Source organism: Sceloporus undulatus, chromosome 3, assembly GCF_019175285.1.
Source record: "Sceloporus undulatus isolate JIND9_A2432 ecotype Alabama chromosome 3, SceUnd_v1.1, whole genome shotgun sequence".
NCBI classification, from domain to species: domain Eukaryota; kingdom Metazoa; phylum Chordata; class Lepidosauria; order Squamata; family Phrynosomatidae; genus Sceloporus; species Sceloporus undulatus.
Genome location: NC_056524.1, coordinates 146,110,231 through 146,127,017, shown reverse-complemented (window position 1 = coordinate 146,127,017; position 16,787 = coordinate 146,110,231). Strand labels below are relative to the sequence as shown.

At 45.2% G+C, this 16,787-nt stretch overlaps 2 protein-coding genes across 8 annotated transcripts in view; one reads left to right on the top strand and one right to left on the bottom strand.

Moving 5' to 3' along the window:
• CBY2 (chibby family member 2) overlaps nucleotides 1–16,787 on the bottom strand; it is a 96,222-nt gene that overhangs the window by 44,978 nt on the left and 34,457 nt on the right. The gene's annotated exons all lie outside the window — the stretch shown is intronic.
• LOC121927159 overlaps nucleotides 1–16,787 on the top strand; it is an 89,071-nt gene that overhangs the window by 39,247 nt on the left and 33,037 nt on the right. For 5 of the 7 annotated variants that reach the window (XM_042460770.1, XM_042460768.1, XM_042460766.1 and 2 more), the window contains exons 7-8: nucleotides 15,830–15,894; nucleotides 16,262–16,386. In XM_042460770.1, the coding sequence (XP_042316704.1) occupies nucleotides 15,830–15,882 (53 nt within the window). In that variant the 3' untranslated portion in view covers nucleotides 15,883–15,894; nucleotides 16,262–16,386. Of the gene's footprint in view, nucleotides 1–2,227; nucleotides 2,324–15,829; nucleotides 15,895–16,261; nucleotides 16,387–16,787 lie in introns of those variants that run through there. The other 2 variants (XR_006103147.1, XM_042460769.1) reach the window with 2 other exon arrangements.

The following is a 16,787-nucleotide window of genomic DNA, read 5'->3' as shown; positions in this document are numbered from 1 at the left end:
ATCTTGAGGGGGAGAACGAGGCCTGGCCTGGCAAGACTAAGAGCCCTCCTCCCGACCACCATCTTGAGGGGGAGAGACGAGGCCTGGCCTGCCGACTAAGAGCCCTCTCCCGACCCACCATCTTGAGGGGGAGAGACGAGGCCTGGCCTGGCAAGACTAAGAGCCCTCCCCCGACCACCATCTTGAGGGGGAGAGACGAGGCCTGGCCTGGCAAGACTAAGAGCCCTCCTCCCGACCACCATCTTGAGGGGGAGAGACGAGGCCTGGCCTGGCAAGACTAAGAGCCCCTCCCCCGACCACCATCTTGAGGGGGAAGACGAGGCTGGCTGGCAAGACTAAGAGCCCTCCCCCCGACCACCTCTTGAGGGGGAGAGACGAGGCCTGGCCTGGCAAGACTAAGAGCCCTCCCCCGACCACCATCTTGAGGGGGAGAGACGAGGCCTGGCCTGGCAAGACTAAGAGCCCTCCCCCGACCACCCCTTGAGGGGGAAGACGAGGCCTGGCCTGGCAAGACTAAGAGCCCTCCTCCCGACCACCATCTTGAGGGGGGAGAGACGAGGCCGCACGGAAGACTAAGAGCCCCCCGGACACCACTTGAGGGGGAGAGCGAGCTGCCTGGCAAGACTAAGAGCCCTCCCCCGACCACCATCCTGAGGGGGAGAGAGACGAGGCCTGGCCTGGCAAGACTAAGAGCCCTCCCCCCGACCCACCATCTTGAGGGGAAGACGAGGCCTGGCCTGGCAAGACTAAGAGCCCTCCCCCCGACCACCATCTTGAGGGGAGAGGACGAGGCCTGGCCTGGCAAGACTAAGAGCCCTCCCCCCGACCCCATCTTGAGGGGGAGAGACGAGGCCTGGCCTGGCAAGACTAAGAGCCCTCCCCCGACCACCATCTTGAGGGGGAAAGACGAGGCCTGGCCTGGCAAGACTAAGAGCCCTCCCCCCGACCACCATCTGAGGGGGGAGAGACGAGGCCTGGCCTGGCAAGACTAAGAGCCCTCCCCCGACCACCATCTTAAGAGCAAAGGTAGGAATCATGCAGCCCCTCAGATGGTTTAAGCTCACTATATGTTTTATTAAGAATTACACCACAGTGCATCCAGTTTACTACCATCCCCACCTTTTCTTGGTTTATTCTTCATCCATGTTTCCTCCTTGGTGACAGATAGGGCAATTAGGTAAATTTATAAAGAGAAGTTATTATATAAGTTATTTATTCTCTTATTTACATAGAGAAGTTTTTCTAAGAAAAGATCATTCCTATTCTACCATTCCCTAAAAATGCTTCTAACATTTCCTATGAGGAACATAGCTGGGGATGTTTAGCCTGGAGAAGAAAAAGGTTAGAGGTGATATGGTAGTCCTGTTTAAATATTTGAAGGGTTGTCATATTGAGGAGGGAGCTCTACCCTCTACCCTAATATTATCAGTGAGAGGAGACAGAAAAAACATTCTTACTATATGAGGAATTATCTCTAAGAGTGGCATGCTGAAATACGTTTATTTCCTCCCTACCTTCATAAAGAGGTACATATTAAAAAACACATACAGATGTTCCGTTGCATGAACATTCCCAATGACAATCTCAGACAGAAAAAAAATAACAACAGGATTATGGAATACTGGGAGACTTTACAAGCACAAAATGATTATTCATTGGTAGGTAAATGTGGGCCTCATTTGCAGCTCTCATTGCCCAATTTATATTGTAAGCATATCCATAGGGGAAACATGTTAACAGTTGCAGTTATGAGCTCAGCTCTGCTACATTCTTCCACTTAGCAAACATTAGAATGAAAATCACATCAATACTTTCCAAAAATAATTATCTCTATATCATGATCTTGCCTTTGAAGTATAAATGTAGAACTCAAAATCAGTACTGGGGAAGCAGATAATGGTAGCAGGAAAACAATTATACAGAAGACTCATAGAGGACTGAATCATAGAAGGACATTCTTATCCATCTATAGAAACTGCATACTTTCTGTATACTTACCACCCCCTGGCATTCAAACTAGTCTCTTATATTATCTTATATTATATTATATTATATTAATGGTTAAAATTTAGTTCCCGAATAGCCCTTCTCATAAATGATAAATTTGACTGTGAAACCAACAAACTCAGTTATAACTTATATATGTTCTTATGTAAGTAGCTACTTTCAGAAGTATTTAAAACTCTGCTTTTTCCTTTCTCCTTTGAGGATCATTCTGTTACAGACCTTTGCCATCTTGGTTGCTGTGAGTTTTGTACCACTTCCTAAGGCCTTTACCCACAGTAGAAGAACTGAAGAAGAGAAGCCAGAAAAAATGGAAAATGTGTGTATTATGCTTATAAACAATATAACAATTGAATAAAGAATTTTTCCCCAGAAAAACTATCCGTTTTAGAATTTATATTACTTGAGAAGGAATGCAGTCATGCCAGCTTAATACCCCTCTTCTTACCCACTGTAGTCTGAATGTCATCAAGGGAAAGGCTGCATTCATTTTACATCACCTGGGCCTTCACAGCATGGGTAGAGCTAAAGCAATTTTATACCCAGACACTGGCTGCCGGAGCATTTCTTCATCTGGCACTTTGCCCACCTCACATTTCTCCTGCTGTTTTGTTTTGAAATCCTGATGGAGATATGGCCAGGTAGTACTCTGCTCAGCCACCCAATAATAAATGTGTCTGCTTTGGGAAAATTCCCTTGTTCTATACATTAGAAATACTGGAGTTATTACTATCTTGCATTCCAGTCAGAAAAGTTGATGAATCCTACATTTTCTAGATTGTAGTTTTTTTGTGGGTTTTTCGGGCTATGTGGCCATGTTCTAGCAGAGTTTCTTTCTGACATTTCGCCAGCATCTCTGGCTGGCATCTGATGCTGTGTGAAACGTCGAAAGAAACTCTGCTAGAACATGGCCACATAGCCTGAAAAACCACAAAAAACTATGGATGCTGGCCATGAAAGCCTTCGACCTTACATTTCCCTAGATCCTCCATCGGTCGATGGGAACTGGATTAAGCCTGCAGGCGAGAGATTCTCCTTCCAAGAACTAGTAAAAATTACCAATCTTGGGACCTGGCTCTCCTTTTTTTCTTTTTTTTTTTTACCCAAGGGCCAGAGAGGCATCTCAAAGTGAGAGGCTAATTTCTCATGGATGCATGCACCTTTGAAACATAATTGTACAGTGGGCCCTACCTTATGGGGAGATCCATTCCGGCGCCCCCCCCCTGCGTTAGGAAAAATCCACTTATGCTTGTGCCCCAAAGGAAACAATGAAGTGTGTGTACAGTGCATGTGGTGTCAGCGTGGCCCACGCGCACCATTGTTTTTTTCATCTCGCGCTTCCCCTAAGCAGGAAGCCGTGTGTAGTGTATATTATCTAGGATGTCTGTCTGACCAGTTCTTTCTTATAGAATCATAGAATCTTAGAGTTGGAGAGAGATCACAAGGGCCATCAGTCCAACCCCTGCTATGCAGAAACTCTCAATCAAAGCATTCCCAATAGCTTTCCAAACCATGCCCAGCATCAGGGCTCATTGAAGGAGTTCAGTATGGAGCCATACTGAGATTTTCAGTATTTGTTCCTCAGGAATCACTTAATACAGGATTTTGCTTTGTGGTTTTTCTCATTTTATTGTTATTTTCCTAATTATGTCAACTAAATGATTGAAGTGACTATACTGTTTCCTTTCATGGTTTGCAGTGCCTAGGCCTCCTCAGAAGCCGGGAAGAAGCCTGCAGGGCCGCCCGCAAACGGCTTCCTCCTACTTCCCAGCCTCTGAGGAGGCCAGGAAAGAGCCCGTGGGGGCACGCACGGGCAGCCTCCTCCTCCTTCCCGGCCTCTGAGGGGGCCGAGGCCTCCTCAGAGGCCGGGAAGGAGCCCACGGGGCCGAGGCCTCCTCAGAGGCCGGGAAGGAGGGAGGGGGAGATGGGGAGGGTGGCTCAAATTTGGAAAGGGACTGAAGCACCGATGATGGAAGAATAGATTGCTAAGGTTGCTGAGTCAGTCCAAAATGGCCCAATTGATGTGGGTTCTAAAGGATAAGCCAATTGAAGAATTTTGAAAGATTAGAAAACATTTATGGACTTTTTGAGCAACTAGATGTCTACTAATGTATGTGGCTATGCCCATTAGTAATTTTAGTAGGATTCTTTAGTTGGATCTGTAATAGTAGAATAATATTTTTTCAATTTTTTAAGTTTTATTTTCATTATAGTCAGGATTGGGGGGGATAGTTGTATATCTCTCTCATTCTCTTCTTTCTCCCCCTCCTTCTCCCCCCTCCCATTTTCTCTATCTTTGATTGTATGCAGTTGGCCCACTGTATCCATACATCCACGGATTCCACCATAAATTCCTCAAAAGCAAACTTTGATTTTCCATTTTATATAAAGGGCATCATTTCACTATGCCACCGTATATAATGGCACTTGAGTATCCATGGATTTTGGTTTCCACAGGGTGTCCTAGAGCCAAACCCAAGTGGATATCAAAGGCCCACTGTATTATTTTGATTGTAAATTAGATTGTGTTAAAATTAATAACAATCTCAAAGAAAATATCCATAACATCTGTTACACTAATATGTTTTATCTCTTGATGGTGGTGTGAATGTGTGTCTGTGTCTGTCTCTGAGCATATGCACATGATTAAGTCATATTACCAAATACATCATCTACATTATAATTCAAAATGTTTGTCAGACTGTTTATCTGTCTGTTGTGCTGTACAAATCCATGTACCTGATCACAGTCACCAAACAGTGTGACTGAGAGACAAGTACACATTTATGAATTGATTTGACCAAGCTGATATTTACAATTTGGTTGATATCCCAAACAATTTCATGCAAGTTCAGGACTGATTAGCAAACTTGGTCTATTTTCAGAAAATTACTAGTTTGGTTCATTTTACAAAGAAACTGTGAAAAAAATAAAAGTTTTTAAAGTATTCCAGTTAAATATGTATCTCATTCATGTCATAGGAAAATAAAAATAACGATCTAGGAAACACTGGATAAATATCATGATTTAAAATAAAAACACTTGTCACACCCAAAATTTATATACGTGTGTGTGTACACATACGCACAAACACACACACACACACAGATTATACACAAACACACACACTACACAATGAGGACCAAGGGAAGATATTATTCCAAAGAAAGAAAGAAAGAAAGAGTGTCACTTTCTCTTTGGAAATAAGGCCTATTCTGGGCTTGAAGCAAGCCAGCAAGCCAGGTTATCTGAATGAATTAATCATTTTGAAAATCAAATATTGCTTTCCAGATTACAAAGAATCAACAAATTGCTGCGTGAATAATATTTCAAGTTATTAAATAGTGAAAACTCAGTTTTAAATCTGAGTAAGTCTTACCCTGCAACATTTCCTAGATGAACACTGACACACATGTTGCCAAGCAACATCAGTGCATAGTCAAGATGGCAAAAATTATGAATGCGGAACAACACACAAGATAGAAGTTGTAGCAGGTTGCTTTTCCCTGACCCTACAATGAAGGGCAAGATTCAGCCCGCCTCCTCTCTTCTCCCCTTGGCAAATCATTTTTTGCATTTTGAACTCTATAGCAGCTGAAGAAAGAATGAAAATGGAATAATAATAATAATAATAATAATAATAATAATAATAATAATAATATTTATTTGTATTCTGCTTTTTCACAAAGGAATCAAAGCAGATTCTAATGGTATAGAGTATCAAAAGAGATTAAACATCAAAACATTTTAAATTGTCCAATAGGAATACACTAAAATTTCGGGCAGATTAGCGCAAGAAATGAGTCTTCCTCTATAGGAGAAGGGGATGGGGGCGATGGTATCAATCAATTTTGATAATAGAGGGGGAGGCAAGTCTAATGGATCTAACCTAGTCTAGAAAGGCCTGCCGGACGAGATCCACCATATTACCAACTTGGAAGCCTTTAAAAAGCCTGGCTGCCATATTTTGTACCAATTTAAGTTTCTGAACTTGGCACAAGGGTAGCTCCATGTAGAGTGCGTTGCAGAAGTCAAGTTGAGAGGTTACCAGCGCATGTACTACTGTTTCTAAGTCTCCCTGCTCCAGAAAGGGGCACAGCTGGCGTATCAGCCAAAGCTGATAGCAAGTGCTCCTGACTGTCGCATCCACCTGATCTGTCAGTTGGAGTGACGAGTCTAGGAACACCCCCAAGCTGCAGACAGAGACCTACAGGGGAAGTGTGACCCCATCCAGAACTGGCTGGCATAACTCCATTCCCGGATTAGGGGGTCCCTGTTACAAGTACCTCCGTCTTACCTGGATTCAATTTGAGTTTGTTTTCCCTCATCCAGTCAATTACCACATTAAGACAGGCATTCAGAGGTGAGACGCCATCCTTAGTCACTGCATCAGTCTGAGACATAGAGAAATATATTTGGGTGTCATCAGCGTACTGATAACACCCCGCCCCATGTCTCTGGATGATCTCACCCAGCGGCTTTATGTAAATGCTAAATAGCATTGGGGACAGAATCACGCCTTGAGGGACGCCAGACTTGAGCTCCCTCTTGGCTGAACAACTGTCCCCAAGCGATACCATCTGGAATCTGTCTGAGAGGTAGGACTGGAACCACTGCAAAGCAGTGCCACCGATACCCAACTCTCCCAGGTGTTCCAGAAGGATACCGTATCAATGCTATCGAAGGCCGCTGAGAGGTCCAGGAGCACCAGCAGGGTCACACTTCCCCCGTCAATGCCCAGACTCAGATTACTGACTAAGGCAATCATGGTGGTCTCAACGCTGAATATGGTGAGACAAACTAGAACAATAAAAAATCATGACTGTCCCTGTCAAATCAGGACAGTTTAGTATGGTGGGTAGGCTATTGGCTATCCTCCCAAGTGAGACATTCTCTTTTGTAGTTTCTTTGTTGCAGGACTTACAAGGACATTTTCCAGTGTGTAATTCAGGAGCTCACAGAAAGCAACTCCCTAGAAAGTGAAATAGATATCACTCCGCATCGTCGTCTTTCACAAACAGTGATGGAAAGCAAGACTAGAAAGATACTGAAAGAAGTGTGAGTGGAAATTATCCCTTATATTCCCCAAAACTACCCAAGCACCTTCTCATAAGGTTCTCACAAGCTCCTCATGTTCTGTTCTGACACTACCCAAGCACCTTCTCACTAGTTTCCCAACTGTTAAATTACCAAAGACTTTCAAAATGGAAGGTGCTAGCAATATTGAATTGATTAAAAAGAACAAACAACCAGAAACCAACTGCCATGCCAGACTTGTGTTTGTAATCCAAAAAACCTTCCTACATTTTCTTTTTTTTAAGTTACCATTTTAAACACAATAACACATTGACTTCTGTAAACTGATCCAGTTGTTCCACTGTTTCTTCTATTTCATTGAATAAATCATTAAATCAATACATTCCTTAGAAGGACAGGTTGCTCACTTGTAATGGTATTTCTTCAAGTGGTCATCTGCAATTACATACAAATGGGTTATACTGCGCCTGCGCAGTGCTGCATGGAAAACTTCTAGAATCACTGGGCAAAGTTAACTTTGCAACTTTTTGGTGGTAGCTCCGCCCATCCTTTAAAAGTCCCCTGTCTTCTCGCTCTTTCCCCAGTTCAGAAATTTACACCATGTAAGTGACATGAGAATGAGCCAATGTAGAGCAGGACACTGAGGGGAGGACAGGCGGGATTTGTATGTATTCACAGATGACCATGTGAAGAAATACCGTTAAAGGTGAACAACCTGTCCTTCTTTGTGGTCTCTGCAAATCATACAAGGCCACTGGCAGAGAGAGTGTTATGGCACCAAAGTAGGTTCAAATAAAGCTGTGTTTATTGAACCAAACTATGTTTGATATGTTCAGTACTTGAAAAACAGTACCTTAACATGTTCAAGTCAAAGGCACATTTGCAATACATTAGGTCATGAAGGACCTATGTAAACCATGTCAAACCTTGTGAACCATGCCAATTGGCAGTAAAGACATTCATTGTCAAAGCTTGTAACAAATGGAAATGCAGCGCAAATCAATGTGAACCTGAAATGAACACTGCCCTCCCAAAAGCTGTGTCCCGTTTGGCCCTGGTGTCCAGCCTATAATGCTTGATGAAAGTTAAGGGCTTGGATCAAACAGCAGCTTTACAGACATCCTCCAAGGGGACCCCAGTCAAGAATGCGGAGGATGTCGCTACTGCCCTAGTTATATGGGACCGAACCCTGGCCGGGAGAGGTCTGCCCGACAGTTCACAGCAGAGGTGGATGGTACCAGCCACCCATTTGGAAAGTCTCTGCACAGTTACAGGCAGTGCCTTTTTCAGTTCCGAGTAGCACTGCAACAGTCTCTCAGGGCTCGAACCCGCAGTTCTGTTCAAATAGAAGGCCAAAGCCCTCTGAATGTCCAAGGTGTACAAGCGGCATTCAGTGTCAGTGATCGGGTTCGAGGCCTGGGTCAGTAAAACAATGTCCTGACACATGTGGAAAGAAGACACCACCTTAGGCAAGAAAGTGATGTCAGTACAGAGGACAACCTTATCCTTGTGGAACCTAAGGAAAGGCTGATCCCTCTGCAAGGGTCAACAGCCTCAAATCAGAAGTGGCCATAGTTTCGAAGTGCTTGGATTGCAAACAAGACAGCACAGCGTCCAGACTCCAAACAGGTGTCGGTACCATGACAAGAGGGTGGAGGTTGTTGCAAACCTTCAGGAAACTCTTCACCAGAGGGTCCCTGAAAAAAGAAGGTTTGCCATCAAACTGGAAATGAGAACAGATGGTAGAAAGTTAACGCTTGATGGAGGTGAGGCACAGCTCCGAATCCAAAAGTGTCATCAGGAACTCCAACACCATCGGTGTCGACACTCGGGATGGAGAAAGGTCTCTCGCAGAGAGAAATTCAACAAACTTCTTCCATTTGGAAGCGTAGGATTTCTTGGTGGCCGGCTTCTGGGCAGCCAAGATCACTGTCCGTACCGAGGGAGGTAACGAGCCTAGGGACGGAGCCTGCACACCACGATCGGCAGATTCTCGATGTTTGGATGCCGGACCCGACCATCTTGGAGAGTGAGGAGATCCGGACAGAACTTGAGGCAGAGAAAGTCCCTCTGGGAGAGGTGGAGCAGGGATGGAAACCACGGTTGTCTAGGCCACCACGGCATGATCAGGATGGCATCCGAGTGGTCTCTTGTCATCTTGGACAGTACCCTGATGATCAGTGGAAAAGGAGGGAAGGCATACAGCATCTCTCCTGAACAAACTAAGATGAACATGTCTCCAAGGGAGTTGTGCACTCGGGAATAGAACTGGGGACAGTGGCTGTTGAGAGCTGTCACGAAGAGGTCGATCTGTGGGGTTCCCCACTGACTGAAGAGGTTGTCAACAATCTCAGGATGGAGTCTCCACTTGTGGCAAACTGTGGAAGACCTGCTGAGCTGGTCTGCCAAGTCGTTTTCTTCTCCTGGCAAATGGATTGCCTGGAGCAGAATCCCTCTCGGGATGCATCATTCCCAGATGCGGAGGGTGATGTTGAGCAAGGTCTGTGACCTGGTGCCTCCTTGTTTGTTGAGGTAGTACATCACTGTGGTATTGTCCATCAGGAGGAGTACTACCTTGTTGGAGAGGTTTGTTTCGAAGGCCCTCAAGGCCTTTTTCACTGCAAGCATCTCGAGGGCATTGATGTGAAGGGCTTGCTCATGCAGGAACCATTTGTCCTTCATGAAGAGGCCTGACGTGTGGGCCCCCCAACCTTCCATGGAAGCATCTGTGGTCAGGGTGACCTGAGGTTAATGAGGAGAAAAAGGCATGCTGACGCAAACGTTCCGGGAGTTGAGCCACCAGCAGAGCAAGTCCGTTACTGCATTGGACGAGTCAGTTACTGTATTGAAGGTTGACAGGAACCATGACTGGAGGAGCTGAAACTGTAGCCTTGCCCATGGAATCATGAAGGTTGTGGAGGCCATGTGTCCCAGGGCTATTTGGACATCTCTGGTAGATGCGACAGTCAGGAGCACTTGTTATCAGCTTCGGCTGATACGCCAGCTGCGCCCCTTCCTGGAGCAGGGAGACCTTGAAACAGTTGTACATGCGCTGGTCACCTCTCGATTGGACTTCTGTAATGCGCTCTACATGGGGCTACCCTTGTCCCAAGTTCAGAAACTTCAATTTGTACAAAATATGGCAGCCAGGTTAATTACAGGTACTCGTCGTACCGATCACATAACACCGGTTTTGAAATCCCTTCATTGGCTGCCAATTAGTTTCCGGGCAAGGTACAAGGTGTTGGTGATTACCTTCAAAGCCCTACATGGCTTGGGTCCAGAATACTTAAGAGATCGCCTACTTCCATACTGTCCGTCCCGCACTCTAAGGTCCTCGGGGAAGAATCTACTTCAGCCAATAAAATCTAGGCTAAGTTCAGTCACCCAGAGGGCCTTTTCCATCGCAGCTCCGAAGCTATGGAATGACCTGCCGAAGGAGATCCGTGACATTTCTACTCTTACAGCCTTTAAGAAGGCTCTTAAGACGGATCTCTTCCGGCAGGCCTTCCCTACCTAGTTCTACTCCCCATTTACTGTGACTTATGTCACTCTGTCCACCAATTCTTCTCTTAAATTTAATGAGAAGAATTAAATTAAAATTAATTAAAATAAAATCCTTGCCTCAAGAAGAAGAGCCCTCCCTCCATGACATCATCATCAGACCTGGGAGGGAGTGAAAAAGAGAGGCCCAACTTCCATCAGGCCTAACTGTGAATGTACTCACTTCGCTCTCTTTAATTTTATTGTATTTTATTTATTTATTGTATTTTATTTTATTATCTTTATTTTTACTGTTGTAACCCGCCTGGATTCCTTGTGATTGGGCGGGCTATAAATTATTATTATTATTATTATTATTATTATTATTATTATTATTATCATCTCTGGCCCTCACTTGCCTGTGGGCAAGTCCTGACCGCAGTGCAGAGAGTGTGGAAACGGTCCTGAGGGAGATAGGCGACACAGTCTTCGGAGTCGAGGATGGTGCCAATGAACTTGATCTGTTTGGATGGGGTGAGATGGGACTTCTCCAAGTTTACCACAAGCCCGAGGGATGAAAGGAGTGACTAAGTGAAGTCAATGTCTCTCCGCAATTCGTCCACGGAGAGTGCCGCGAGGAGCCAGTCATCCAGGTACGGGAAGACTCTGGAGCCTCAGTGCAGATAAGCCACAATTGGAGCCATGTAGTTGGTTAAAAACCCTCAGAGCTGTGGAGAGGCCGAATGGTACATGTTGAGACCAACAACAAAGGACAGGAACCTCCAGTGGCTCTCTCAAATCCATGGAAGCACGTGTTCTTCAGGTCGATCATCGCGAACCACATAAGGGCAAAATAGAGGCAAGAGTTACCATACGGCATCGATGGTTGACCAAATATGAGTTGACGAGTCTCAAGTGTAAGATTGGTCTTATGCCACCATCGGTCTTGGGGATCGTAAAGTATCTGGAGAAAACAATCTAGGGGCTTGTGAGGGATCAACGGGCAAGATTGCGCCCTATGCCAAAAGAAAGCGTACTTCGTCGAAAAGGGTGTCTGGGGTGGTGGTGGAAATAACAGCTCCAGTTGGAGGGAGCTCTTTGAACTCGAGGGCATAACCCCTACAGATGATGTCAAGGACCCAGGAATCAGAAGTCACATAGGCCCAGGTGTCAAAGAAGGGTGTCAAGATGTCGAGGAAGAAGGAGTTGGTGGAGACGACAGAGCACACAGCCACCCTTCAGGACCTCTTCTTGCCCTGATCAGTATCCTGTTTCTGTTTGTGGAAATTTTTAGGTACCGAGCAAGGGGCTGGCGGCGGCCAGAAGAAGAATAGGACTGGGACGGGTAGCGCTGCTTCTGGTGCTCCTGTTGCTGGTATGGCTGGTCTTGCTGGAAAGGCAGCTGGCCCTGGCCATACCACTGACGCTGAATTCCAAACCGTCTTTGGGAAGAGGGCTGTGAAGGCATGGACATACTATGCTTCTTGGTTGCCGCCTTCATCCAGTACTTGAAATTCAGGCACTCATCTGTCTCCTGGTTGAACAGGCTGGCCTCGTTGAACGGCATGTCCTCGATGGTGGCCTTCGCATTCAGGTTCAAATCCGAAGGCCGAAACCACACATGCCTCCTCAAGGCGATTGCTGCTGCTATCGATTTGGCTGAACATTCCATGGAATAGCAGGTAGATGTGATTAGCCAGCTCCCGATGAAATGAGCCTCATCCCTGATCTCAATCAGGTCGCCCTGACATTCATCTGGGATGTCTGGGATGAGGGGGGAGATCCTTTCCATCAAGCACTGTACGTATGCTCCCATACAGGCATTGTAGTTGGCTCCCTTGAGTCCGAGAATGGAAGAGGCATAGGCCTTCTTCGCCAGGCCATCAATTTTCTTTGCTTCGCGGTCCGCCAGCGAGGTGGAAGTCTCCGGGGTGAAGGACTGTTGGGACAATAGCAGAATTCAACAATAGCAGAATTCTGCATGGGATGAGCAAAGAGCCAAGAAGATCGAGACAGAGATCCTGTATAATGACTCAATCTTCCTGGTTGTTGGGGCTACAGAAGCCGGTGTGTCCCAAGAGCATTTGGAAATTCTCTCTAGGGATGGCAACAATGGGATGGATGCTGGCATAGGGACTTTGCCATGAACCCTCCTTTTGATGAGGTTGGCAACATTGTCTCCTGTGTGGGTGAATTGGAGGTCCAAAGCATTCCCCATCTTGAAAATGTGTTCAGCAAAGGTACGGACGACATCCGTGGGAGACGAAGCACCGGGTTGGAAGAGCTCCTGAGGAGATTGATGACCGGCCTCATCTGAGGATCCCGAGTCAACATGAGAGGCACGGGGGTAGTCATGTTGGGACCTGTCAGGGTCAGACTCCGAGATAACACCCACAAGCACTGAGTGCAAAACTGAGGGCAGGGTCTGGGTAGCAGCAACCACAGCAGCACGGGATGTTGATACCGAGGTGGCAGAGGGGACTGAAGCCATTGGTGGTAAGGCAGATTTCACCATTGGTGTGGGCCTTGGCATTGAAGAAATGGTGGAAGTATGACCCAGGTGATGACAGACAGAATCACGACTGAGAGAGACATAATACTAGTCCGTCTCACTGTCACAAAAAGGGCCCAAGTCCTCCTGCTCCAGGAGATGAGGAGACTGGTGAATCTCTGCATGGTGAACCTGGACCTGAGGAACCAGTGTGGGGGACTGACGATCCTGAGAGGAACCTCTGTGGGGTGACATAGCTGGCAGAATGACGGGTTCCAGCTCTTCATCCGAGACTCAATGAAAGGCCAACGTCGCCAGTGGGGAGGAGACCAAAGCCGAGACCGGTGTACAATGGGACTGAAGAGGTTCGGAGCCGACCAGTACTGACATGTCCCAGCTAGGTACTGAAGAGGTGGCATGGTCTTTGGAGGCCGAGCGAGAGCGCTCCGTAGTCTTGGTGTGCACCTTTTTAGAATGAGAAGAGCCATGAGGAGAACCTACTCCCAAATCCAGAAGCCTCTTCTTAGTAGAGGATTTGGAGCTCAAATCCTTCAGGGAGCTCAAATCCTTATCATGGGCCAAAACTTTTTTGGAGCTCGAGTCCTTGTGTTTAGCCTTGTCCTTCTTGGAGGACTTGGCCTTTTGATGTGCTCCTTCGGACCTAGTGTCCCTTTCCAGGACAGTGGCACTTGGCTCAGTAGTGGAGCTCTGGGCCACAGAAGCCGAAGTCGCAGGTACTGACTCCGATGCAGCAGGTGCCGAAGTGGAGCGGGAGGCTGACAAAGGCAAAAGAGCCTGTTGATACAGGGCAGCCTTAAGTCACGAGTCACGGTTCTTCCTCGCCTGCGGAGTCAATGACTTGCAGAGAGCACAAGTCTTGGGGTTGTGAGCCTCCCTGAGACAGAGAAGACAAGAAGAATGTGGATCCTGTCCGGGGATCTTACCCCTGTAGATGTCGCACTTCTTGAAAGGAGACATCATAGCCAAAACAACAGTCCAAATCGGAGTAATTTAAGAGCTTAGAGAATGGTCAACAAAACACATGGGGGTCAGATCGAGAATGGTCAAACAGTCTGCGGTCAAGATTCCAGTGATAACAAGCGGATAGTAGAAGTGAAGTTCCTAAAGCAGCTAATATGGCGGAAAGAAGGAATTGGGGTAAGAGTGGGAAGACAGGGAGCTACCGCTAAAAAGTTACAAAGTTAACTTTGCCAGTGATTCTAGAAATTTTCCGTGCAGCACTGTGCAGGCGCAGTACAACCCATTTGTATGATTCGCAGAGACCACGAAGAAGAAAGTAAATTACCTCTTCCCCCTTTTTATATGAATTCTGTTCTTTCACTCTTCTTTCACTATATACTAAACAATCATATATTAATTTTGCTTACATTTGTATTCCTTACCCATTTACCACACAATTTGCATTAAGTAGTTACCATTTTGAGGACTACAATGTAGAATAAGTACTTCACTCTCAACAGACAGAAATATACTTGTGTACAGTATTACTTGTGTATATACTCGTGTACAAGTTGACCTCATGTACAAGTCGAAGGAAGGTTTTAGGGTCAAAATTATGGATTTTGAAATGACCCAAGGGTAAAACTTAGGGGAGAAGAAGGTTTTAACATTGGATGAGAAGGAAAGAACTGGGGGGAAATGTAGTGCTTGGAGGGGAGGGATGATCCAGAGAGAGAGAGGGGGGGAGGATGAGGATGACAGAAGTGTTTAACATCGGACTAAGAAGGAAAAAACAGAGAAAGGGGGATGTGGTGATTCCTGGGCAGGGATAATCCAGAGAGAAAAGGGAGGACAGAAGAGAAGGGTTTTCTATTGGACTGAGAAATGAATCACCTCACACAAGAAAACACACAAACTCACACTCCTGCCTGGTAGCTCTTTTAGAAATCACTGCCAAGGCAGTGGGAGTGGGGAACTGGGGCGGTGCTTCTTTTAGGATCTTTCTGAACTATATTGCCATATTGACCCGTATATAGGTTGACCCAGGAATTTAGGGTCAGTTTGTTGGCATAAATTTCTTGAGTTATAGTCAAGTATATATGTCAGAATCTGGAACATGTTTGGGTTGTAATGTTTTGTATGTTATTTGGTGGGGAACGGTTTATTTACACTGGGCAGGATCGGAATGGTTGGAGTTGGGAGTGGCTGGGGAAGATGGTTGATCAGGGGTTAATGTCTTTGTAAATACCATTATATTCTGTTGAAGGGGATGTGGCCTGTTAGATTTTACCTAAACACATTATTGATGACTTTTGTTCCCTGTTGTCAGCAATAAAAGGCATTTGTTCTTACTACAGCAAGACTGTTTGGCTATCCAGTGGAGGAAGAGTTATTGGTTACTGACAATATATGGTATTTAGAAGGAACTGTTGTAATCTATTCTTTTCCCAACCTGTTTAATCACTGAAACAAGTCCAAAGTAGTTGAATGTTGATGTTAACATTTAAGTCCTAGAAATGTAAAGCCAAGGGAGAATCAGATACTTGCTGGCCCTCAAATATGGCTTTTTGAGCAGGCAGTGAAATCGGTTGTATGTAGTATCCTGAACCAATTTCTGATTCTAGGGATCGGCTTTTTCATTCCACTTGGGGGAAAGGGAAGACAGGGAAGAACAATTCTAAGAATTAGAGGGCTTTGGATGCATGTCATCTATCTATTCCAGTGCATACCTTCTTCTAGCTCCTTTTTCCATCTTAGCACTGTTTGTATGGATACAAACAGAAGACTGACATTTGTGAAGTAATATTTATAAACATTTTAGCTTTAAACATTTATTTTGACTTTTTCCCTTAGGCTACAAGAACGAGATTTTGAGAAGTACAAAGAATTATTTGAACAATACATGAAATTTGGCACATGTGAGTATTAACCTGGGATTGATTTAAAAATTCAGGTTGTCCAGTGTTACTGTGAGCTTCTAAAGTTCTTGCTGAAGAGCTGCAGCTCTCCCGAAATCCATAGAACAATTCCTGTCACATTCTCACTACTGAAATCCCTCCCAGTTTACTATTTCCTCCAACATTCACTTCAAAAAAGAGGAACAAATCATCTGGGGATGCAGATGAAATGAATAAGGACTGTAGTATGTGTTGCTATGGCACTCTGGTGTAGTTTAGTTTCTCTCTTTCATCCATTTCAATTTTGAAAGAAATAAGGAATTCCTTGCTATGGATGTTACTTACTGAAATTCCATATTGCTTGAATAATCTTCCAAAATTATTTCAGGTACCAAAATTAAATTCAAATTATCAGACTACCTACCAAAACCCAAAATAACCCTTAAAAAGCGTCGTCCATCCCCCAAAGAACTACTGAAGATAGACTTGGAGTTCAAAGCAGAGCACTTAAAGGTGAGTATATTTATTACAGTATAATTTAATTTATTGTGAAGCACATAAGTATTGTGATTCCCAGTGAGTGTCCAGGGATACTTAGGTAGCTGTGCAGCAGATGCACTACGATGAAGTCTTATCTAGAAGGTAGGCTTGGATCCATTGTACTGCTCTTGCACTTAGCCATTATCCCTTCTCAAAACAGAAAACTTCAGTGTCCCATGCACTTCTGACACAGCTGTCAGCTACATCCCTCTAATTCAGAGGTAGACAACAAAAAACTGAAGACTCAATGTCAAAAGTCCATGGCTTTTGAAATGACTTCAGACTTCCGGCAATAGTAACCTGTTCCTTCTCAGCCAGCTTTCTTGTTAATGGCAGTTAGGAAGAAAAAACACAGGGCATGGCCTTATCTGCTT